Source organism: Coturnix japonica, chromosome 16, assembly GCF_054131305.1.
Source record: "Coturnix japonica strain WE chromosome 16, WE-NBRP24, whole genome shotgun sequence".
In the NCBI taxonomy this organism is placed as follows: domain Eukaryota; kingdom Metazoa; phylum Chordata; class Aves; order Galliformes; family Phasianidae; genus Coturnix; species Coturnix japonica.
The window spans coordinates 1,015,233-1,040,518 of record NC_140678.1 but is presented as its reverse complement, the minus strand read 5'-3'; the positions used below and the strand labels follow the sequence as shown (position 1 = coordinate 1,040,518).

Sequence of the window (25,286 nt, the reverse complement as noted above, 5' to 3'; positions counted from 1 at the left end):
AGAGCTCAGTGGCAGCAGCCCACAGTTCCTCCAGCCTGGAGTTTTATGGGCAATGGGAAAACAAAATATTTTCCTGATAGGGATTTCAGGGAAACGCCTGTTATTTCTTGGAGATATCACTCTTTGGAGACAAGCACTGCAGGAATAAAGGATGCGTGAAGGCAGGAAGCGAGCTGGGTTTGATACAAGTATTCGCCTGGATTCTGCTCTATGCTGGTATAGTTCATCTGATCACGTTTTTATTCACATAATATAAAAATGTGGGTGTTTTTTCCAAATAAAGGCAGTTCCCTTCTGTGCTGTAGTTCAAACACAGCTAATGCCTTTTTAGAGCAAATTATTAAACAGAGACTAAGCAAAAAATGCTGAAAGAAATGGAAAATACTGAAGAAAACCTCAAGTAAAGTGAATGTAGCATAAAAGGTGGTAGATAAAGTCAACAGTTGGTGCTCATCTCTAGAATTGAAAGTGAAGATCTGCTGTTCTCTGTATTCCTTTTATTAGTTTTGAACACTTCTGAGTGTACTGAGGGTCCTCAGTAATGAATCTGTTGAAAGTAGAAGCTCTGCATCCTTTTCCTAGAGACAAGTTGGTAGATAAACAGGGGAGCAAATACCATTTAGAGCTTGTGTAGAACTTGGTGGTTAAATAATGTTTTTATTTCTTCTGAATTCAGTTGTTGCCATTCTGTTTTTCCTATTTATTCAACCTCCATGCCAGCTAAACCTGAAAACAGTTCCAGAAAGCAAATAACTCTTTTAAATTGTAAATCTTCCCTTCAAAGTATGCAGAAAATGTACAAAATCAACCAAACAGCCAAAAAAAAAAAGCAGAAACTTGGACTTGAACTTTGATCTCGCAAGTCAATGCTACGGGTAAGAAACTGTTCATTTCTTCTCATTAAACTACAACTTTCCCATTACTCCGTGTTTCCCATGTTGGGATTTTTGGTAAAACACCGACTATTATGGGATTTCTATAAAAAACTCAGAGCTGTGTCACGATCCTCTACATGGAAAAGTGACTGTTCTGATTCCCTGGTTGTTTTACCCCTTGCTCAGCCTGAAATCCACCAAACCAAGAGAAATGTTGGGAGCAGAAGCTGGGCACAGTTCAGCATCCTGGCTGTTGGGTGCCACAGATCTCATTAACTAATGGTAATATTAAATAGGCACAAAGATTACCCAGTGCAGGATGTAGTATAGGGTGAAGTTTACTATAAATTCCCTTAGCAATCACATCCAGCTCTACAGGCTTCCCACTGTTCTGTTGCATCTTCCTGCACTTCATTTGTAACCAAGCTCATCTCTGTTCCTATGGCTGCCTGCATTCTGGTTTCAGTTTCTACCTTCAGTCCCTGCTATAGGATGTGTCTGACAGTGTGTGCAGGTGGCGATTAGAAACTCAGGACCCCTTGTTTTAGGTGGAGAGCTGATGCAGTTGGCATTTGCTTCCTGTTTAATGAGCGTGGCATCAGAAATAAAGAAGGAAGACAGAATTATAGCAGGTTTGCCTGGAAAAGTCAAAGTTTTCCATCACTTCTGTCTTGATTTGAAACATAAGACATGAAGTATGTTCTTCAGTCTTAGGTTTGCTATTGATTCCAGTGCTTTGAGGTAATTATTTGCCTTGTGGGTTCTTATGCCCCGTATTTAAAGTCCAGAAATCCCCTTGGAGGGGCAGTGCTAAGCTCATTCTCTAATGGCAAACGCAGTCAGTGGAATCACTCAACAGAGACATTGGCATCTGCTGAGGTTTACTGTAAAACTTAACAACAAGTGGCTGAGAGTTTGTCCCAGAGGTAGAATTATTGACTGTTTTTGTTAGAGACAACAAACAAGAACAACCTCAACCAAGACATTTTCCTTCCCCTCATTTATGCTCCGGTATTGGATTCCATTTCAAAAATCCTGCCAGGAAATAAAATATAATAAAGATGTAATAAAAGAATGTAAAAAGTTTAAATAAGATCAAAGGATGACCAAGTAAGCTTTGAAAAGCAAATTCAATTTCAACATGGTTTTTTTCCTTCCACTGAGCATGTAAATCACTGAAACAAGCCATGTTGGTATTCTCAGAGCAGCACTGTGTGCTTGAACCATTATTCTGGATTAAAGAAAGGTCTACACTGTTTGCTGGCATAGGGTAGGTAGCTCCTTTGTTTTACATTTGCACCTTAAATATGTAACTCTGTGTAAATACAAGGCCTAGATGCCATCCGTGTGCCTCACACTGCTTTCACCCATGAGAATCACACCAGCGTGCAGGTCCCACTCCAGGACTTCCTGCCTTCAGTAAGGCTGCTCTTCTATGCAGTAAAAGTAAGGGGTGGCCAGGAGGAACAGCACTCGCCCCCTCTCCTGTTAAATCTGAGCAGCTGTAGGGCTGCAGCCCTGCTGAATGAGGAGCAGAGCAGCAAAGGAAAACAATCCAAATGCTTTCTCTGGGGCAGACTCCCTGCTCTGGCTCTGATCAGCACCATTATTAAGGCACTTGAGGTCTCAGCATTTAGCGGTGAGGCTTTTTTGTTTGAGCACCCAGGAGCTGATAGTTTATATTAAAGCGTTCCGTGGAAAAATACTTGGAGCTCCTCTTTACCTCTGCGTTCTGTTGAGCCCTGGCTGCTGGGACCCTGCTGTGCTGGGTGCTGGGCTCCCATCCTGTGGCTCCTTTTGGGAGGTGACAAAGCTTTTGGATGCCCCTCACAGCAAACCAGAATGTGGAAAACATTGCAAAGTGCTCCCTTATCTCTGTTTTCCCAGCGGTTTGGAGCTGGTTTAGGCAGGACAGATTAACAAAGGCAAGGCTATTTACATGAAGGCCGTGAGATTTATGAATGAAGCGGCAACAATTGGAGTTTTATCAAGCCCCAGGCTTGCAGCATGACTACTTGTCTTTCTCAAACACATTCAGACTTTGACAGCTCTCTGAGGCCAGTGCTTGAAAAACACCTTACAGAGGGGAGCGGGATCGCTTTTTTAGGAGTGGGAAAACTGAAGCATAGGAAAGGGGAAGCATCCTGCTCAAGGTCACAGAGCAAGTTGGTGGCAGGACCAGAAATAGCACCCAGAAGTTATTAGCTTTTTCTGTATTTCCTTTCCTGTCACTGCTGTTTGCTTGGATACCGAGATAGCTGGGGTGTAAACAGAAGGTTTCCAGAGCCCAGCAGCCCTGCGGCCTGATTCATTCAGCGATGATGCAACGTGGAATCCAGATTTCTGCACCGCCTCCTGCGGCCGCTGCTGTGATGCCACGTTTGACGTCACTGCCGGGTTGAGCAGCTTTGAGACTTGTCTGAACCTGAAAAGTGCACGGGGCCCCCCTCGCTGCAGTTTTATTCCTTCTGCAGAGTCAGATTCCGTCTGCTAACTGGAGAAATAACTAAGTTGTGGTTTTGCTCTTAGCCCTGCTCGGAGCCCTGGAGCTCTGGGAGTTTGGCTGTGGTTGTTATTCCTCTCTGTGACCCACTGGTGGCTTTGTTTAGGGCTGATTTGTTTCTCCATCTGTGCAGACTCACCGGCACAAGGGGCTGCCAGGCTGCTGTGCTGCCATCAGCTGTTGGAAGGCACCAGGCACCTTTCCCAACTCTGCTGGGACAGCTGCAGCCAACAGGGACCAAACCTGGAGCTGTGGGGAAATGGTAGGACAGATTCTGAGCTACCAAGGCTGCCAGGAGCTGATCTGCAAAACTTCCTGCAAGGAATCATCTCGGAGTGCAGGAATTCTGTTGATATTGTCAACATGTCAGCAGCACAAATTACTGCTAGCAGATGGCATACACAGTTCTGTCTCTGCAGTTTTCAGGAAGTACAGGATGGCTTCAGTAGGAAATGAATTATTCTCTATGCAGGATGTTCTACTAATGAACAAAATAATAGTAAGTCCTGTACATGTGTTTTGGGGTCCAGCGCTCCTGTGGCTGTCCACCTTGTCTGGATGTACAGCTGCAGATGTCATTGGATTCTTTGTGTCTGGCTTTGTTGTCATCAGTAACAGAGTCTGTGTTTAAAACAAATCTGAAACTAATGGTGATGATTTCTTTTGGCAGCAGGCAGTTCATCTTCTGCCTCTCTCTGCTCTCTTTTGGTCACTGGGGGAAGCCAGAAGACAAAGTAATTTCTTTTTGCCACCAAGAGCAGTGTCTGGAGTGCCCCTGAACTTCTCCATGTCCCTTTTGCTTCTTCAATTGCACAAAGCTGAAGGAGAAGTTCAGATACTGGAAGGAGCATGGATATAAAACTGAAAGGATTCCACCCCGCTGTTTGGAGGCTGTACAGCATGTAGCAGCAAGACTGAGGAAGGAGAAATGACTGCTCAAAATGTGGATGTTTCTGAATTTGTTGGTTCAGAAGTGATGGCAGAAACATCTTGAAAGCATTTGAAATAGGAACTTTCACAGCTGCAGGGTGGGCAGCTTAGGGATGGCTTAGGTCCTGCTTTGGGGGACATGGAGAGGATGAAGTGATGTAGGGCTTGGCTGGAGGGTAGAGATGTTCCTTGGAGGTCTGACTCAGCCCCTGCTCATTCTCTGCATTCATGTTTGATCACTGGCTGTGATTAAACTCCCCACTTGGACACCCCACTTTCAGAATGCAGCCCCAGGCAGGTACTTCAATACAAATTTTGCCATAACCATGATAAAGTAGAAAGGAAGAATAAATGGCTTTAAAAATATGCTCTTACTCTCATAGATCTGTAGTTATCCCTCGCTATGACACAATAATTTTCCAATGCCACTTTTTTGTTATATTTAGAAGTGCATTTTCTGTTCCTTCCCTCCCCTTTCTGCGGAACAATTGTGCAACTTTCTTTTTTTTCTTAATATAATACTGCATTAAAATTAGATCCAAGACTAAAAAGAGCCCTCTGTGTAGGAAGGTAACTACCTTCCTTCCTAGCACTCCCCCTGGCTCTTCCACTGGGATTTTGCTCCATTTAGATGCCGGTTCCCGGAGCTCCTGGCTATGGTGAGTGAGCGTAACAGTGCTTCCTATGCTGATGTCCCTTCTGCTCTCTCCAGCAGTGAGCATGCAGAGTTCAGAGGGTGGATCAGATTCAGCAGCTTCCGTGACACTTCATCCTTCTGCATCAGCCCAAGCTCCAGTGGTGCAGCCAGTGCCAGCCTCACAGCAGGTAATGTATGCACAGCTGGAACACCGTATCTATGGAGAAGAGACCAGTTCTACCAGTAGATGTATTTTAATCCAGGATCTTATTTGAGGAAAAGGTTTGCTATTCAGTTTATTGAGGCATTGATGAGAAACTGTGCCTGGAGATTGTGTTGATCGAGGCCATAGATACTTAGCTGTATTAGCACTGCTTTTAAACCCCGGAACTTAGATTTTTATCTTAAGGAACTCACTTTGTGCCAGTTTGATGTTTTCTCAGCATAATTTCTTGCTGTCATTCCGTGTGTCAATAAAAGCAGCAGAAAATGGGACTATCCTTTAAGGCATCTCTAGCAGAAAAGTTACCAAGATCAAGAGAAAAGAGGGGGAATGCAGAGCAGGTGTGGGTGGAAGAGTCAAAAGGAAGCCTCTTCCGTTTGTGGGTGGATTCTAACATGTTGAATTAGGGAGAGGGGAGATATCTGCGATGCATTTGCATGAATATAAAGCTCTTGGGAGGTCTCCTGATAGGAAAGATGAATTAATTGATGAATGAAAACTACCTAGTACAAAACGGGAAGTGTTAAGTATAACTGTAGTTCCTTTTTGTGCCATTTGGGGAACTGTCAGAAGAACTTTCCTTCACAGTTAAGGAAGCTGAAGGGATAAGAGAATGGGTGGGTGTAGCTGGGCTACACCCTTCTCTCCAGCTCCCAAGTGAGCAGAAGTAGCTGCCATTGGATGCTGATGGGAAGTGACAATTAAAAATAGTAAATTGGTAGGAGCACTTTGTCCATTAGGACTTGGGCATCCACATCGTGCAACTCGGCATTTGGCCAGCCTGCTGTCTTCCTGCAGCCTTCCCAGCGTTTATCTAGGTGTTGTTTCTCATTCGTATGATAACGTTGTAAATGCTGGACAATAGCATAAAGTATCTTAGGGATTATCAGCCCGTAGTGTGAATTTGACTGTGACAACGTTAACGAAGTTTAGAAAACCTGCTGGCTTTGGATCATGAAATTACCCATCCAGCCTTTCCTAGTGCTGTTGTAATGACACGGCGTATTGTGTGGAACTCCGTGGATTAAGGAAAACCCAGAGGAACTTGGAAGAGAGCTCAGAGGAGGAACATCTAGAGAGCCTCCCCCTCCCACCTGCAGGACAAAGGAAACACTAGGAATGAACTACTGGCAGCAGCAGGAGTGGTGTGAGGCTGAAGCCTTTGGTTTTGTTGATCACTGGTCTACCTTGCAGTGTGAGAGAAGGCTCTACGAACAGGATGGCCTCATCTTACAGGTTGGGGATGATTAATTATTTTGGTTGGAAGCTGATAGGAATAACTGGGCAGATGGTGAGGAATTACAGAAGTAGCTGAGCTGGGCAGCTGTGCCAAGGGAGGAGAGATGTGTCATTTGGTAAAGTCAGTGACAGTGGATGAATGAAGAGTAGGAGAAAGGAGCAATTCTCAGTGAGACTTGGAGGCAGTTGGCATTGCCAAGGTCTGACTTGAAAAAGGGCTTTTAATGTTCCACTGGTCACAGCCTCTTTTGGAAATAAAATAGGCAAAGTGATGGCAGGCTTAATTGTCTGCGTCCTTATCACTGGCTCAGCTGCAGGATCTCAAATGTATCCAGACTTGTGAAGGTCTCCATGGGGGGCTGGTGATGTAGAGACTGCCTAGAGATGTTGGTCATTATCATATTCCTGGTAATTCTGCAGGAACAGAATTTCTGGCTGGTTACAAAGGCCATGTCTGGGAGGGTGTTAGAGCACTAAAATTCATAAATAGAGATATGACAGCCAGTAATTGCCAGGGTCTCTTCTAGGACTCATGTGGGATTGTTTTGCAGCTGTTTGTTCTGTTGGCCCAGTTTGCTGGGTATTTTTAAAGCTTTAAGCTGCAGAGGATGACTGTCTCCTTGGAGAAGGTCCTCATCAGTTTAAAATGCCATACAGATATTTGGCTTGAATGTTTCCTTTCTTACTTTCATGCCAGTATCCAAGGCTCTGTTCCCATGGGCCTCACTGAATCATCTCTTTCCATCCACATTTGTTTTTCTGGATCTGCAAGGTACTTAGCTCCTGAGCCTCCTGCTGAACTCCTCCTGTTGAGTGCCTCCTGTTGAACCTCTCCTTTCAATCAGCTGCTTTCTATTCTTTTATTTTCTGTGGAGAAATACAGAAATCATGGGTGTAGTTCTCCACTTCTCCCCAGTTCTGGGTGCTGAGTTCAGTCTGGTGTCACCGCAGCTTACATTGGAGGGATAGGGGAGCACAGGGGAGCTGAGTAAGGAGTTGTCCTGCCTCCCAGAAGGTTTGAAAGGGAATATCTAACTAACCTGTGTTACAGACTAACAACAAGCTGAAGTAAGTGTGTGTTAATGTATCTTCTTTTTGCAGAGGGTTCTGGTGCAAGCAGCAGGCTCGGCTCCCAAAGGAGCTCAGATGCAGCAAATCTCTGTTCCCAGAGTTCAGCAGGTTCCACAACAGGTAATGTCACACACAGGGACCCTGTGTCAGCAGGACTGGCACACTCTCCCCATCTCTCATGTCCCACACCATATTAGATTGTGTGACCAATATCTCCTTGGAAAGATCCGTAGTGTTAATTAAAGAGTCGTGTTCAACTGGGGACCTGGAGATCACTGTGAGAGCAGCTTTCTCCATCTCTCTTTCTCCTTCTTAGACTGGTAATAAAATCAACTTAAAGATATTTAAGGTTTAGAAAGAACCTTTTCTGTAGTGGGTGTCTTGCATACATCTGAAGATTTGATGTTTGCTTTTAATTGCCATTTAATAAGCAGAACTTCTCTGTAAACACTTTATAGAGGCAAAGTGTTTGGGATTATTTTTTGGTTGCTCAGTCAAATATACTGGCTGCATGTGGCCAGCAAGTGTTTTTATTTATCTGAACTTTGCCTTTTGCAGCCCTTGTTTCCTAAGAAACCAAGCATATGTGGTGCTGCCTCACGTGGACAGTCAGGCTGACTCTTTTGACTTTTTCCTCTAGCAGTTTTCTATTTGGTTGCTCAGTTTCAGAAAAAAATTGACAGAGGGCAACCACGGATCTCCCAGACCAACAAGAAAGTGGGCTGGGATGCAGACAGACACTGCCAACCTCTCTGCAGGAAAGGCTGCAGCGTGATCTCAACCTTATTAGTCAGCAGAGAAGCAGCCCTCAGACATATGTGTGAAGGAAACCCAGCTCCATTGTTTCCACTGCTCATGGAGCAACTACTTACTTATTTTTATTTATTTTGAACCTTTAAAATAAGTACATCCCTTGGGATTCCCCAGTGTGTGTATTTTGGGATTTTATTTTTGTTGTGATTTTCTTTTCTTTTTTATTGAAGAAAGCTTAGATGTCAAGGTAAGGTTGAAAGTTAAGGATGCAGTGTGTAATTTGCCTCGCTGTTTCTGGGCTATGACATGTCTCTAACTCAGACTTATGATGCTTGTTTTAGGTGCAATCCGTGCAGCATGTCTATCCATCCCAGGTCCAGTATGTGGAAGGAGAAGCTGTCTATACCAATGGAACCATGTAAGAGTCTTTTGCTCTGTTCACCACTCCACACTGGGTTTAGACCTGCCAGGCTTTTCCTAGTCCAGCACTGCTCCTGGCACTGCCTGCCATTCAAAGGAGGAAGAGAAAGAACTTTTTTACGTGCTGTATTGTGTGTGGGGGTGCTAGACTGAGATGTTGTCCTCATGGTAGGAAATATTCTCCAGCAAACCCTGCTTTCCCTGATATGAAATGATCCAGTATTTTCCTCTCATCATCCCTCTGCAGTGGAGAGGTGTGGCAGCCTTAGGAATCATAGCATGATTTCATGTAGGGAGAAAGGGGTTTTGTAAGATTTCCTCTTGCCTCTCTCTACTGGGATCCTCTTTGTGCCCCTGCTTGGGTCCTGCTCTCAGCCTCCAAATTTAGGATGAAACAGCTGCAAAGTGACCACAGGGCTCTGTGTGCGGGCATACTGCTTGGGTAGTCTGTGGGTGTGGGTCTTTGCTTCAGGGCTGTCGCAGGACAGATTAATGATGTCAGAGTTGACTTTTGTAGCAGAGTTCAATTTCATTGAAGCAAATCCCTCTAACAATGGAGTCGAGGCCTTTTTAAAAACACAGTGCATGCTGCAGGAGCCATTGTCTGTGAGATTAGGTTTGTAAGCTCCTCTGCATGGCGTGTGCTCCACATCCTAACCCTATTGTTCCTTTGACAGACGTGCCGCCTACTCCTACAACACCGAAGCTCAGATTTACGCCCCTAGCAGTGCAGCTTCCTATTTCGAACCACAGGGAGGTGGAGCTCAGGTGACTACAGCGGCATCCTCTCCTACAGCCATTCCCTCTCACAACATGGTGGGCATCACCATGGACATTGGGGGAAGTCCGATCCTCTCCAGCTCGGGAGCCTATCTCATTCATGGGGGGATGGAAAACACTAGACATTCTCTGTCACATACTTCACGCTCCTCTCCAGCAACGGTATGTAGCCCTGCAGATGTTGTAGCTCAGGGGCCCGGATTTATTCCAAGGGAACTGAAAAGCCTTCAGAAAATAAATTCTCCTATCATTATCACCGTGTATATGTCTGTATAACATGTCATACAAGTGCAAGGTAGAGAATAGACACTGGTGTGCTACACAGATATATATCCCAGAGTTTGGGATGTCTCTTACTGGCAGATGGAAGCTTGTCAAATGTTCTGAGCAGATCATTCATACACTGAAATTATGCAGCATGGAGATAAGATTCTTTGAGTTTGGGGGTTTTTCTTTCCCCAAGCAAAATGTTTCGGCTTTCCAATTCAAAAGAATTGTCTGTGTTAACATTTCTTAATAACATCTGAACACGAGGCTTATCCCAAAGTAAAGAAATATATATTTTTAATCATAAAGAGACCTGAAAAGTCCATTATTATTACACAGTGAATAATTACTGCAGAAGGTATGTCAAGCTGATTTCTCCAAATTTGCAATGATTGAAAAGCTTTCACGTATCTCCTACACCACTGTGTATTCTGTCTTTGCTATACGTTACAGAAAATGTACTTTAGGGATAATACTGCTCTTACTCAAACGTATAAAGCTCTAATATTCTTCAGCTGTGTCTTTCCAACAGTTAGAGGTGCCAGGTTTAGGAGCACAACTGTACAACTGTATGGGACTATGAGAGAGAACACTGTTAACCTAACGTAGCCTTCCTGTGGCTAGAAGCTCTCAAAGTTTTATCTGAAAATCTATGAAGTCTTGGTAGCAACTGCTGCCGAGAGTGAGTTGGAGTTTGTATTCTGGGACAGTGTTCACCTTCCTTTTCACCTGACATTGGTGTGTGTATTGGGGTATTATGTGTAAATGTGATTACAAATATGGGTGTAATTGAGTATAGGTGGCTGGATTTTAAAACATGAAAAGCGCTATTCAGAGAGAAAAATGGGACCTGCTGGCTGCTGAATGCTCTTGAATCGCTGGCCAACAAGGTCCACTTTCTTGCCCAACAGCATTTTAACATACAAACTTAAAAGATTTTGGATCTTTGTGCCTTGAATTGTTGCCTTTGATCCGGCAGTGAATGTGTTCTGCCTTAGGTAGAAATACCTGTCAGTGGGAAACAATCTTTAACTCAGGGTGAAGGAGAAAACGTGGTGGGAACAGTAGGAATAACTGACAGATCCTCTGGATTCGTGGATTTCTTTTATGAGAGCTGTCTGTGTGTTTTAATTACTCAGAGTTAAGAACCAGCACTGGAACTTCCTCTGGTTTTGCTCATGCTTGTTATTTTGAGGGAAGTAGCTGCTGATCTCATCACCTGCATGGGGCTGCATCTTGCAAAGCCACACAACATTACTTTTTTTCTCTCTCTTTATTTCCATGGCGATAGACACAATATAAAAAGCCCAAGTGTGATGTGGCAGTACAGATGTCCCTTGAACAGATTGATCTTGTAGCTGTCTATCACATGAGATAAGCATTTAGCAGAAAAAAAAAAGAATTTAGGAAGTGACCTTTATGAAAATGCATCTGAAAAAGAGTCACTCTGTTGCACATAGGAATGAACTTTCAGAAGTGTCTATGGCTCCTGTGGATGGGCTTAAGAGTGCTAACTGATGAGTGATGCTTGTGTGGAAGATGATGTAGGGTTGATGCATCTGTGGCTTTCAGTTCTTTCAGCACAGACCAGAGCTGGAAGGAGATAGGGTAAATCTCCCAGGGCCATTCAGAGCCATGATAGCTGCTTTTAATTTTGCACGGTAATGGGTGGACAAATAGTGGAAGGCAAGGGCAATATCAAGATAATGTCAGTGGGTAATAGCATTATTTTTATTTGTGGTGTTTTGCTTAAACAGAGAATAGGGAAGGCTGGTGTTGCAAGCCTGCAGACCTAACATAAACAGCTGGGGCAGGATTAAGAACTTAACTGTGGAAGAACATGATTACAGCTCATACAGGACTGCTTAAAAAATTTTAGTCTTTCTGATTTGAGTTTCTGCAGATGTAAGGTGTCCTTTTGCACTGGACCAGAATGCCAAAAGGACAAGTGGTGCTTCTGTGCTTGCATAAGAGATGTTGCTCAACAGGCACTGCCCTGCTCAGCTGGCTCTGCCCCTGAACAGAGGAAGGAAACGGTGTCTCCCTCTCACACTTTGACTCATTTCCTGAAGGCTGCATCAGCAATCAATCTATGCTGATAGGTTTTGGTTCCTCATGGTGCATCACGGTGTGCAAGATACCGCAAAATCCAATGAAGCATATTCTTGGGCTGACCCTATTTTGAATTCAGTGGTAACTTATTGAGTGGTGCCACAGTGATGTCTCTTTGGAACAGAAATCAAGGGATTTATGCTGGGGGTTTTTGGACAGTGTCACATTCATACATGGATATGGCAAAGCCTGGACATTTTCTTACTGAATGGTGCTTCAGATGTTAGATCTCACTTCTCTGATAGAGCTTGGTCTTGTACCTGGCTGGTTTTTTCTCCACCCTTATATTAGCCATGCTAGGAGTCAGTGCAAACTTGAGTATAGGGAGCTAGCTAATATGTAAAGGAGGCCATAAGCTGACTGATCATCATACAGATGTGATGCTTTTTGCATGCACCTCCAGATACGTGTGTGACCATGCATGTTAGATGGTGATAGATACTAAACTTGATAAGAGACAGGTGCTGGTTGCATGTTTTACAGCATGCCGCCTTATCCTGCCTGCTCTAACAGGTTCCAAATGAAGGGTTTGGAGAACATCTACTGGAAACAGCAGGAACTGGCAGAAAACTGCCCGTCCCTCAGCCTGAGGTTCTTCTTTATCCTTCCATATTTGCAGAAACTCTGTGCTCAGGAGCAGTAGAGCTCTGGACCAGAAGCATTCCGTTAAGTAGTTTGCCAGAGATTGCCAAGGGAGCCCCAGTAGCAACACAAGAAGGGTCTAGGAGAGGGTCTCAGCACAGGACAGCAGCAAGAGCTAGGCTGGGAGTAGAAGAGAAGCTAGGAGAGGGTAGAGGAATAATAGCAAAGATCATTCCATTTCAGCTTGCACACTCCTTGTATCAACCCTCCTGGTGCCTCTGTTTTATTTAAATGCTTTTAGTTCTTTGTCAAAATTCTAAGAAGCAATAGTAAATTCATTAATCCCAGTTTTCCATGGATGACCTGAATACAACGCACCTCTGTACCAGTGTTCTTTCATTTGCTGCAGTACATCTGTATGGTGATGTTTTGATCTAGGCATGAAAGGGAGAGAAGAAAAACTGCTTCCCCTTTATAATGGGCAGTGCATACAGTGGAAGAGCAAATATCCCCACATCTCACTCCATCAGCCTAACAGGGACTCTTGCTGTGTTGTTAGTTTGCATGCCATACAATAACATCTTTGCAGCTTCATCCCATAAGGACTGTGCCTCATCTACTTGCTCTTTTCACAAGCCTGTTGATGTAAAGCGTAAATCATTCAAGTATTAATAAGGGTGAAATCCTGGCTGTTGCTAACTATCTGATTTCCTTTCTTTTTCTTTTTTTCCTTTTTTTTTTTTCCCTGTGCACATTTTCTTTAGCTTGAAATGGCGATTGAAAACCTACAAAAAAATGAAGGGATTACATCACACAAAAGCAGTTTGCTCAACAGCCATGTAAGTTGCAATCGGAATTTACAACGTCTTTCCTGCTTTGGTAGAAGCATTATTTGTAGCTGTTTGGTGTATTCAATAGCACAAAGCACTCAAAGCAGCCCATGATTCAGCTGTGCTGCCCAAAGCAGCCCATTCCCAAGAAACAAGAATTGATGCAAAAACTGCCATGATGTTAATGTTTGTTTATGAGAAGCTCTGGATTGTGTTAACTGCCTCTACCCTGTATTCATTAATTTCTTCTACCTTGCAATGGAAATTGCTGGCAATTAGATAAAGCCATTTGAGGAAGTTCTTTCCTTTTGGTGAAATTGGAAGATGGCTGGAAAATAACTTGCAATTCTACAGCAGTAACATGGAGTGAATCATGACAAATATCCCCTAGATACCACATACCAAAAGCCTACTCCTTTATTGCCTCTTTCTGTGCCTCAGGAAGACCATTGCTGTTACAATGCTATGCTAAATCCATTTGCTAGGCCTCTCTGTTCTTGCTATGCCAATAACTTCCCTGCTTTGTGTGAAGTTCCTGCTGTTCTACTGGGCTACTCTGGGTCCTCTGCATCATGGTTTATGGCTTCCATGCAGTAATGCTTAACAGCAAGCACATGCTTGTGTCAGATTTGAGTTTAATTCAAAGTCCTACTGAAGTCACTGGATTTGCCTTGACTTCACTGTGGTTTGGATTAGGCTGAAGCATGTTCTGCTCTGATAACTCACAGTGAACTCACAGTGCACTAAGTGGTACTTCCTTATTCTAACAATTTTGCCTTGTATTTGGAGGCAGATACGTTGTCATTCTTGAGTGAGTTTGACCTTTTCACCCTACAGAAATAGGCAGAGAAAATTAGAGGAACTTTCAAACGAATGGTCTGATATCTTAAGCTCATTCCAAACTTCAAGCCTGGGCTCCTGGATGAGCTCAGTCCCCAATTCAAGTACTAGAAATAGAGGGTTACTTACTGCAGCTGGGAAAACAGACAGTTGTGGAATCAGGCAGAGCTCAGTGGAGCTGCCTGGAAAAGCCTCTGCCTGTTGTGGAGGTCTTCAGGACCTCCCTGTGCAGTCAGCCCCAGTCTATAACTGAGTGTCTGCATGTGTCCCCTGGTTCACACTGGGTTATAATGTTTTCTGTTACATGGGATATTTCAGTTCCTACCTTTTATGCTTAAATTAAACACAATGAAGACAGGTAATTACATATCTCAGATAGCTGCCTACCTGGATATTGTCAGGCTCACCGATGAGAATCAGAAAGCAAAATAGAAGGGAAATGTGATTTGTCAAGGCTGAAAGGAAAATAGGAGCTTGACATAGGGGACAGAAATCAAAACAGAGCTCACAGCCCCAAGCATTGGTAGCGTCACAAGCCAAGGTGGGAGCAAAACACAATCCTTTAACCTGACAAATGTTCCTCTGCTGGAGAACCTGGTACCCGAGGGAAGCTTGGAGATGATGCTAATTGCACCATTGCTTGTGGTTTAATTGCATTTATTCTTCAGGTTGAAGAATTTGTCATTCAGTGTTCTGCCTCTTGTTTCAAACTGCGCTTTTTGCAGGTCTGTAAATTCTTAGGAAGGTGGTTTGTTTTGTGGCCATCAGCAGATTTGTCATGTCAGGGTTTTGTGGTGTTTGTTTCTTTTTTAAAGGAAAACTAAATATATCTCAATCAAGAGAGGTTTGGGTTTTTTTTTTTTAACATAACTGGGTTTATACAAAGTCCACACTGTAAGGAGCCACTCTCGATAACTGAAATTACCCTTGAAAACTCTGAGAAGTTATTTAAGTGCACTTGAAATACTGAGTGTAGAAGCCAAAGTGAACAGTAATACCCAGAGAGAAGCGATGCTCCCATTGAAATTATGTCAATCAATTACTGATTCTGGAAAGCTCTACTCACAAGTGCACTCTGGAATCTCTGGGTCAGAGCATTGTTCTGTGACAATTAGGAGCTTGCAGATGATGCAGAGGGAGGAAAGTGGTTAATGTTCTTATTTTAGGTGCCCAATGCGTTGTTGGTAATGCAGAAAGAGCAAAAATCGACCTTTGAAAATTATTTATATCCTCATACATTCCTTTTTTGAGTTCTTTTGTGCATTTTGCATCAAATTCCAATTCGGAATTGCAAACACACTGCAGGTTGTGTTCTATGGACATAAAACTGAAGCAGTATAGTGGTGAATTGGGACCCTGAAGTTTCACCGAGGGAAAATGATAGAAAAAAAGGCAGTTATTGGAGTACAAGTGGGGAGGATTGGAGCATAGATCAGCTTATACTTCCATGTATGTGGTTGAATCCCAATGGTTTCTAAGTTTGTGCTTAAGTATAATAATGTTCTTGACTTCTTTGTTGTAAGGAGATAATGGGGTGAACATTTTAACCTCCAGAAGCTGACTTTGTTTTGCCACTACTGAGTTGCAAATGCAGCTGCATCTGGTGGAGCTTTGCCACCTTTACATACATGTATGTGTAGAGGTCTGGACATGTTGGGGGAACAACTGCAGACATACCAGCCTTCAAATGAACAAAGTCTTTGCAGCATTTTTATATCCCTGAGATTTATTCATCCAAGGCAGTTTTTTATGTCTTCATTCTTGGCAAACGTCTCTATCTATCTGTATCCCACAGGAATTTATCCAAATACAGGATGGACACTGAGATGACTGAATCAGCAAAACCTGATGGTGGTTTTGTTTGCCTTCCTAGCTTTGGACTGGGGATCCTTCTACTCTTATGAAAATGTTACTGGCATAATTATTGCTAATACAAATTAACCACACAGTGTTAAGTTCTCTTGAACTCTGAATGTTAGATATTGCTGCTGACATTAAGCACTGCCATTGGTTTTTGTAGCCTGTTCCAGCTCTCTTTAGACTTTCAAGTGTTCTTTATTTGTGTCTCCCATGCCTAAAGCTCCAGTGGTTGTTGGACAACTACGAGACAGCAGAAGGTGTGAGCCTGCCCCGGAGTTCCCTGTACAACCACTACTTGAGGCACTGCCAGGAGCACAAGCTGGACCCGGTGAATGCCGCTTCCTTTGGAAAACTGATCCGGTCGGTGTTCATGGGGCTGAGGACTCGTCGCCTGGGAACCAGGTTGGTGGGGAAAAATCCTGGTTTGGTGAGAAAACTTGAATGGAGGCATCTGTTCGATGTGATGGGTGGAAAGGCCCCTTCCTGAGGAGTGTCACAGCAGTGCTATGCACCTACAAAGAAGGAAACTCAGCCTCTCTTTCTTGCAAAAAGCTTTCAGTTCTTACAAAGCTGCAAAAATGAGCAATTCCCAAGGCCAAAAGCAGATCAAAACCTCTTGGCTGTTGCTGTTAAAGTGCAGATACCAGAGAGGTGGCGTTCTTATCAGAGCTGGCCTTGAAGTCGGGCTTGTTTTCATCCAACTCTAGATGAAAAGTTTAGTTTCAATATAAAAGCAAATTCTTAAGCTTTAATCGAAGCACGAAGCGTCCCTTGAGGTCTCTGTCATTGCTTAACAATGCTTTGTACTGTAACACTTGTCGGTTCTCCCCCAGTTGTTGGCTGCTTGGAACAAACCTTGCCAGATTTCACATGTGGATGTCACTGAACTTTGTGATTTGTGGTTATGAATTTCATAGGGGGTGATGGCATTCACCAGGTCAGTGTTCAGACAGCGTTGGTGACTTGTTCACAGTAAGGAGTGGTGTGGATTGTCAAAAAAAGCCTGAGAGTAAATAGCAGGACTGTGAGGTTGCTCCCATTGACTAGCTAGCACTGAGCAATTTTAATGCTGCTACTTGCAGGGGAAACTCCAAATACCATTACTATGGGATCCGGCTGAAACCAGAGTCTCCGCTGAACCGCTTGCAGGAGGACACGCAGTACATGGCCATGAGGCAGCAGCCCATCCACCAGAAGCAAAGGTAGGTGCTCCTGGCCCTGTGGCACCCACCACTGTGTCCCAGAGCTGCTGTGGGGTCCTGCCCAAAAATGAAACTGCCAGGTTCTGCCTGGTCTGAGCAGCAGAAGGCTCAAGGAGAAATTCTGGCTTGCCAAGCTGCATTTATCCACTGTTGTGTTTGCCAGTGGCTTGAGTTCAGCCTGCTGCTACAGTGCTTACTGCAGAACACAGGTGATAGAAATAGTCAGATTCCAAATGCTGGCTTTGGATGTGACTTCTTTTATTACACGATGTAAGTTTTTAATTAAGTGCTCTACAGCATTGTGACTTTGTAGGTGTCCCCATCAATCACAGCATGATCGTGTTGCATGGGATGTGTATGTGTTTGCTTGTGTTTGTGTAACAGCAGGGCATGCTCTAACCCTAGGTACAGACCAGCTCAGAAGATGGATGGCACGGCAGAAGCTGGTTCCAACAGCAGCCTGCACACGACCCCTGAGCAATCAGTTGCTGCTCAAAGTCAGCACCATCAGCAGTTCATAGGTGAGCAGACTGCTTTCATGGATATCAAGTCGTGACCAGTTTCACCCCCAGTTAAAATGTGAAAGATAGCAGCCAGAGACAGAGGCATCTTGTGTGTATGAGCAGTCTGCATAACTGAGTGCTGCTAATTCTTACCAACTTCCTCATCTTCTTTTCCCTAGATGTAACCCACGTCTTTCCCGAGTTCCCAGCCCCTGATCTAGGTAACGTCCTCTTACAAGAAGGGGTCACCATGAACGATGTGAAAACTCTTCAGCTTCTTTACAGGAGACACTGCGAGGTGATTACTTTGAATATTTTTAATTGATTAATAGATCAATCAAATGACACTGGACATAATTCGTGTACTGCTCTTTCATGCTGCCCTCAAGAAAAGCTGAACTGTTATAGGACATGTTTCTTTTACTAGGTATTGCAGCTCAAGTGTTGCACTTGGTTATTTTTTTCATGGTGTGACCTCTTTTATGTTACACTGATTATTAAAACAATGCACTTCTTGTTTTTCCTGTAAATTATTTAGTCTGAACGTCAGCGCATGAAATTTCTGCTGACACTGTGTGACAAGATGCTAACAGAGCAGCTAATGAGATGTGTTCTTTGTTGTTAGGCAACTTTGGATGTTGTAATGAACCTTCAGTTTCATTATATTGAGAAACTGTGGCAGTCCTTCTGGAGTCCTAAAACACCATCTAGTGATGGCTCTGCTGCCTTGCCATCCAGGTACACCGTGCTGCTTTGATTACTTCTGAACGATCCTTTTCTTGTTGTATTTTGTCTTTTAAAAATGCATGAAGTGATTTCATCTTCACTAGATATTTTGAGTGCTTCATAGGACTTGGAAATACCTACTTCTGATGAGGTACACCCGTGGCACGCCTCCTGTATCCTAATCTGAAACAAAGGGAGCATTTGGGTGAATGAGAATGAGAAACAGCTTTTGAAAGCATCTCCAACGCTGAGGTTTTTGGTGACACCTCGACTGGCTCACTTATTTGGGTGCCTGTCCAAATCTACCTGCCTCATGTCTTGAGGAAGAAAATGACAAACTGAGCTGCTCTGATCCTGGCTTTGTGCTCCTGTCTGGCTCATTATTGCATATTCTTCTTCCTTTATGCACTGGTAGACTGCTGCCAAGAGACAGTGTAAGGGAAATAAGTGAAAATAGAGAGAATTGAAAAGGTGATGGTTTCTTGTTAAGATATGTATTGAAAGTCTGTGTTGTTCACTTACAGTAATTACATGAGGACTTTGGATACTGACGTTTTATATTCAAAAGAAAAACGATAAAAGTTTGGGTAATAGGGAAATATCCCATAATAATCCCTAGAGTACAGCCCTTTTGCCCTCAGTAGATGTTATCCAGTGAGCATTTGATGGTTTCAGAATCTTTTACTTAAGGGGACATCTACAAAGCATTGGCAGCATAGCAGAGAGCTGGGCTGGGTCAGAGCAGACTCAGGGCAGCATCTGCACAGAGCTCTGCCTAAACTGGCACACCTTGGTAGGGCAATGTGCTCCCATAGCTCTGCACAGCACAGCTATTAATTAAGATAGATAGCACTCTAGCCCCTCATTTTTAAATATGGATATAAAAACAGAGTGTTATCCAAGTGCCAAGTGTGAATGCTCAGAGAACCAGCTTTAACGCTGCCTCCCTCTTCCTGCAGTGAAGAAGAACATGAAGGGTCCCTCCCAAAAGACAAGCTGATCACTCTGTGTAAATATGAACCCATTCTCAAGTGGATGAGAAGCTGTGACCACATCCTGTACCAGGCCCTGGTAGAGATTCTCATCCCTGATGTGCTGCGACCAGTGCCCAGTGAGTATCTGCAGTGAGACCAGGAGGGCACAGGCAGTGCTGCTCCTCCTGCTCCAGCTCCTTGCTGGGCTGCTCCTGAGCTACCAAATATCTGTGGAGAGCTGCATTTGTGACTCACACTGTCTGGCTACCACTTGCCACAAAGATTTCCACTGTAAAAGCCGATTTAGACATTTTCATTTTGAATACAGACTAATATTTTGGGCAAGGGCAATATTCCTTCCACAGCATTGCTCTGTGTAGGCATGACCTTGTGGCCACATAGGACTGTGCTGTCCCCTCCTGCACCTCCTGGAAACATTGGGTTAACTTTCATTTGGGAGATTAGTGCTGGGATATGAAGGGTTTTCACTCTGGTTTGGCTGCTCACTTCTATCAGCCCCCCAAGGCTACAACTTAGCTACAAAATGGGCTAAGCTGTGCTGTAAAATCCTGGTCCCATTGCTCTGCTACTGTCAGTCTGCATGCTGATGCAGATGTGTGTCTTTAAAGAGCATGTCTCAGCAATTAGAGAATGCCAAGATGGGCCACAGATACAATAAGGAGCTGCTTGAGTGCATTTGGAGACCTAGCTGATCCAGGAGGCTAAAATGAGGAAGGCTGTGCCTTCCATAGCATTTCTGAGCTAAGAAGGTGGTGTGTAAAGACAGTGTGGAACAGCTTTTCTAACTGTTCTTTGCAGGCACACTTACGCAGGCTATTCGTAATTTTGCCAAGAGTCTGGAAGGGTGGCTGATGAATGCAATGAGTGAATTCCCCCCTCAGATTGTCCAGACAAAGGTAAGTAGAGAGACTGGAAATCATTGCTGGAATTTGGCTATGTGTACTCCTGACTAACACAGCATAAGGAATAACTCTGAACCAAAATCAGCAAGGAGCAGGGCAAGATCAGGTAGTTCTTCTAACACCATGAATTCATGAATCCTGTTCCCAGCTCGAGATATGTTCAGTAGATGCTGCAAAAGTGCTTGTGTGCACATCAGGCAGCAGCTTGAGTGGAACCATGCAGGTTACACCAACTAATGTGTGCTGCATTCTTGAGCTCAGCATTGAGAAGAGTCAGCCCCTGAGCCCTGCTGCCCCCTGGTCACAGTCCTCTGTGTGCTCTGCTCTGCTGCAGGTTGGAGTAGTGAGTGCCTTTGCACAGACATTACGGAGATACACATCCCTTAACCACCTGGCTCAGGCTGCTCGTGCAGTGCTGCAGAACACTTCCCAGATAAACCAGATGCTCAGCGATCTCAATCGGGTTGACTTTGCCAATGTTCAGGTAACTTAAACTGTATCTTTTCTTGGGCTATATTGTCTAGAACTGGGACTGTCTAGTGAGACCATCAGCATAGTGAATAGTGGGGAAGGTTCTTGTGAACTTCTGTAAGAAGTATTATTAAATTAATTTTGTTCTAATTGTAATATTGTGCTGTGGTCAGGAGAGATCAAAAGAAGGGTGATTCACAGCTGGTTTGGAGTCCTTGCCTACTAGAAGTGAGGTTGAATTCTTGGGCTGGAATACACCAAAATCTGAAATAGCGGGCTTTGTGTGAGTGACTGTCAGCCCTTCCTCCTGAGCAGGAGCAAGCCTCATGGGTGTGCCAGTGTGAGGAAGGCATGGTGCAGAAGCTGGAGCAGGATTTCAAGCTCACACTGCAGCAGCAGAGCTCCCTGGACCAGTGGGCCAGTTGGCTGGATAATGTTGTTACTCAAGTCCTGAAGCATCACGAGGGCAGTCCCAGCTTCCCCAAGGCAGCCAGGCAGTTCCTGTTGAAATGGTCTTTCTACAGGTATGTTTTCTTCTCATTTTGGTAATATTTCTGTATCTGGCTCAGGGCATGTAAACGACTCCTTGAAAAGGCAAAGCCAGCTTCTTTACACTCATGCCACTCTGGCTGTCTGTTGTTCTACCTTTGTGCAGAAGGGAGTGTTGCCACCTGCATCCTTTGGGATGGAGATAGGCTGCCCTACCAACTAATTTCTAGGAGTTTTTGGATGCCCTTTGGTTTGAGGTAGAAACTAAAGCTTCAGGATCAAGAACTCGCATCAACCATGATGCAAGTGTAAAACACATCCTAACTAATTTTGTTTCTGGCCATTCTCCAGCTCCATGGTGATCCGTGACCTCACCTTGCGCAGCGCTGCCAGCTTTGGTTCCTTCCACCTGATTCGCCTGCTGTACGATGAATACATGTTTTATCTGGTAGAGCATCGTGTTGCCCAAGCAACAGGGGAGACGCCGATTGCTGTAATGGGAGAGGTGAGAATTGTTTCTTCCCTAGTAACAAGCCCAAACCAAGCAGAGTGTAAGGGAGCACTGCTGGTTCACAAACAGCACCCTGCCCTGAACATGTTTTATAACTGTCTTTACTGAGGGATTTACTGACTTGTTTTGAGTGCCTGCCACAAGGATCCAGCCACCCAAGCATCTTCCCTCCTGTCTCACTAATACCTGGGCTGATGGTTTTGGGGCAGTTGAGCATCAGTTGGGCTTCAGAGCCCTGCAGGAGGAAAGAAATAAACCTACCAACTTCTCTCCATTATCTCAAAACAGAGAAAACCTTCCAGCAAAACCCAGCTGTGGGAGGCTTTCATCCTTTACGTTTTGCTTTTCCATCATTGCCCTCTTGCAATATTCCTTTTCTCCAGGAGGAGGCTGATTCTTCCCAGCAAAAGACAGTGAATCGTGTCCATCTATTCCCACTGCTCGCTTTATAACTCCCGTTATCTTCAGTTCCTTCTGCTGCCCAATTCTGTGTGACCTTTCAGAATTGTGGTTATAGTTTTTCACAGTTTCAGACTCTATCATAGATGGAGACAACACATCTCCAGAACCAAAGTTGTCACCAGCTCACTGGATACACTTGGCACTGTGGCCTTGAAAGCCTGTGGTCGGTTTTGCTTTCTGCTTTTTACCACTGGCACTGCTGGTGCTTGGGGTTTCATCCAACTGCTTGTTAGAATTTATTGGAGACAGATGCTGGTTTGTAGGTGTGATGCTTTGGCTCTCCATGATCCTCACTCACCTCGAGCCTCCTTTCTCTTTCAGTTCGGCGACCTCACATCCATGTCCCCAACACTGCTGGACAAAGGTATGGAAGCTCTGTGGGGCTGGGGTTGAATCACTGCAGGTGGGAGTACCTTGTGCTGGCCTTTCCGTTTCACTTTGTTTGATTAAAAGACCTTTTGTCCCCAGGGACCACCCTGATGCTGAGCCTTTCCCTTTGCAGACCACATCAGTGACCTGGGCAGTGAAGTGGACACGGATTCCAGGAGTGTGGGGGAACCTCTCGTGAAGCGAGAGCGCAGCGACACCGGGCACTCACTGCAGGAGATCTGACCTGGGGCTGTGGCTGTTCTCCAGCTGGATGGAGACATCTGGAGCCAGGTTTGGCAGCCTCAAGCCTGAATCTCTCCACGTCTGTGCTACTAGTGCCTCTTAGTTTCTCTCTCTGATTACTGCTGTTCAAGGAAGGGCTGCGGGTGGTGAGCCCGGATGGGGGGCAGGAGGGAGCTCTGCCTGTCCCCTGCTCTCTGCCAGCAGCTGAGGGTGAAGGACAAAGTCTGCTAGAGAGAGGTTGAAGCATCCTTGGACTGACTGTGCCTGGCAGGAGAGGTTATGCCCCACTGAACAAGGGGGCAAATGAGGCTTTCAGGGAAGATAATTTGGATTTCTTCCCCACTTCTCAGACTTCACTGTGATACGAACTTGAACCAATCAGTGCCCAAGAGGAACGAAAAATGCCTGACCCTTCTACAGCCTTTCACAATGCACTGTCCTGGCTTTGCCAAATCATTTGTGCTGGGTGTGTGGTCCTGTGCATCTCTTGAACCTGTCTGGGGCTGTGCTCCGAGCCGGTCCCCCCGAGTGGCACACATACGCACCCTGGGACTTGGGATGAGCTCTCCCTGCTGCACCCATATCCTGCCAGCTGTGTGTTCCATCTGCGAGCGATCCTGGGACGCTGTCAAACCAACCCAAGATACCAAAGGACTCCGAGGACGCAACAGCTGGACACAGCTGGCTCTGACGCCCATGTCTGCGGGATGGGATGTTCCCATCCTCTCCAGGGTACCCACACAGAGGGCATGATCTCACACCCTGGATTCCCAGCAGGTTCTGTAGAATTCTTGCTTGATGTCCTGCTAAAATACCACCGTGGCCCCATACACGGGCCTGTACCCAGAGCATGGGGGAAGGTGTGTGGCCGCAGTGCCTTAGGGCAGGCTGGCAGACCTGCTTCTGCGGTGCTCTACTCCTGCCCCAACCCTGGCCCTGCAGCAGGGATGGGTTCCCCATGTCAGGCTCAGCACTGCGGGGACATCTCCCTGCTGTGCCATCACTGTGGGCTGAGCCAAGGCAGCCTCTGCGTGGCTGCAGGCAGCGGGGGGTCCGTTGTCAAGCCAACAGCAAAAAGCAAACCCCAAGGCAAATCTTTCTGTGAATAAAGGCTGTGTCATAAATAGCTTTTATTAGAATTATTTCTAATGATGTTTTATATGGTATGTTTGACGTGAGCTTTTCCAGGGGCCTCGTGTACATTCGCATATCAGAGTATATTCTATCCAAATCTAATATTTACTCGTTTCAGAGTGTGGTACTGAGGTAGCTGTGACACTTTAAAAGATATGGAAAGTAAAAAGAAAGCGTGTACAGTGTACATCTTTCCCTCTTACTGTTCCGTGCTGGTGTCTGTCAGGGTGATGTCTGTCTGTAAACGTCTCGTATCACAGTAGCAAGAGACAAATGAGAAGGCTGGATTTACCTGTAAATAATGGCAATGATTACTGCCTGGGTCAGTGTCTGCCCCTCACGTCCTGCTAATAAGAGATGATGGTCAAAAAACAACCAAGCAACCAAGTCTTAAATTCCCCTGCTCCCACAGAGTGTGATGCAAACTACAGCTGCTGCGTTGGCTCTATGGACCAGACCCAACCACCTCCTGCTCCCCGCGGCCAACTGAGATGCTCTGGAGCTGTGCAGCACCATAAGAGGAGTTTGGATCATCCCCTCAAATCCGTATGCACAAAATTCCCAGCTAAACCCGAATAGCAATAAACGTATATCGAATGCTCAGGCCTGCACAATAGTCGTTGTGGTCCCATTTCTTCTTTAATCACTGAGAGGAGATGGCAGACGGCTGCAGCAGCTTTGCGGAGCTGGGTGGGGATGTAAATCCACCCCATGGCTGATCCAGTGCTGTGCAATGAGAGAAATGTTGGCTGAGTGTCTGCAGGAAAGTGGTTTCACTATGAAAGAACAGCTGGTTCATACAGAAAATACATCCACCGGCCTCTCTCTCTGCATCCTTCCCATTCCCTTCACTCCCACCCACCATCCCTCTGCCCACAACCACCAGGGAGGCAGGGAACCCATTGAGTGGGACATCCCGGAGGTGGGTTGGCATTGCTGCTCCCTGTAACTCATGGCAGAGGGGCAGGTTGGGGCTGGGCAGTGGGGCACATTGACTCTGGCTTCTCTGGGAGCATCAGCTGAACCCCACGGACAAAAGTCATCTTTTGTCCCAGCATAAGATGGGCAGCCCCCATTGAGGGCTCAAACCATAGGGATATTTCATCCCCAACCTCCTTCCCTGTCCCTTACTGAGGCTATGGACCATCCTGCCCCTTTGTGGGGTGCTGCCTGCCCTGAGCTTTTCCCCCTTTTTAGGGCTCTTTTCTCCCATCAGGATGGGGGCACACAGGAACCAGGGCTTTGCTGCCACTCTGACAGCGCAAGGAGATGAACGCTGCCAGGGAACAAAGCTTCCTGATGTGGTTGTCACTGCCCCTGTGCAAGGCAGGGAAACTGAGGCAGAGCTGCCTCTGTC

General features: G+C 45.2%; 1 protein-coding gene across 10 annotated transcripts in view; it reads left to right on the top strand.

Moving 5' to 3' along the window:
• RFX2 (regulatory factor X2) overlaps positions 1-24,540 on the top strand; it is a 41,150-nt gene extending 16,610 nt beyond the window's left edge. The window contains exons 2-19 of one of the 10 annotated variants that reach the window (XM_032440972.2): positions 5,021-5,133; positions 7,509-7,598; positions 8,573-8,649; positions 9,329-9,593; positions 13,157-13,231; positions 16,143-16,324; positions 17,005-17,124; positions 17,530-17,645; positions 17,807-17,925; positions 18,253-18,365; positions 19,313-19,464; positions 20,147-20,244; positions 20,585-20,734; positions 21,037-21,245; positions 21,562-21,715; positions 22,505-22,547; positions 22,686-22,843; positions 24,342-24,540. In XM_032440972.2, the coding sequence (XP_032296863.2) occupies positions 5,029-5,133; positions 7,509-7,598; positions 8,573-8,649; positions 9,329-9,593; positions 13,157-13,231; positions 16,143-16,324; positions 17,005-17,124; positions 17,530-17,645; positions 17,807-17,925; positions 18,253-18,365; positions 19,313-19,464; positions 20,147-20,244; positions 20,585-20,734; positions 21,037-21,245; positions 21,562-21,715; positions 22,505-22,547; positions 22,686-22,795 (2,178 nt within the window). In that variant the 5' untranslated portion in view covers positions 5,021-5,028 and the 3' untranslated portion in view covers positions 22,796-22,843; positions 24,342-24,540. Of the gene's footprint in view, positions 1-5,020; positions 5,134-7,508; positions 7,599-8,572; positions 8,650-9,328; positions 9,594-13,156; positions 13,232-16,142; positions 16,325-17,004; positions 17,125-17,529; positions 17,646-17,806; positions 17,926-18,252; positions 18,366-19,312; positions 19,465-20,146; positions 20,245-20,584; positions 20,735-21,036; positions 21,246-21,561; positions 21,716-22,504; positions 22,548-22,685 lie in introns of all 10 variants that reach the window. The other 9 variants (XM_015886647.3, XM_085517332.1, XM_015886648.3 and 6 more) reach the window with 9 other exon arrangements.
• Positions 24,541-25,286: the final 746 nt, after the last annotated feature.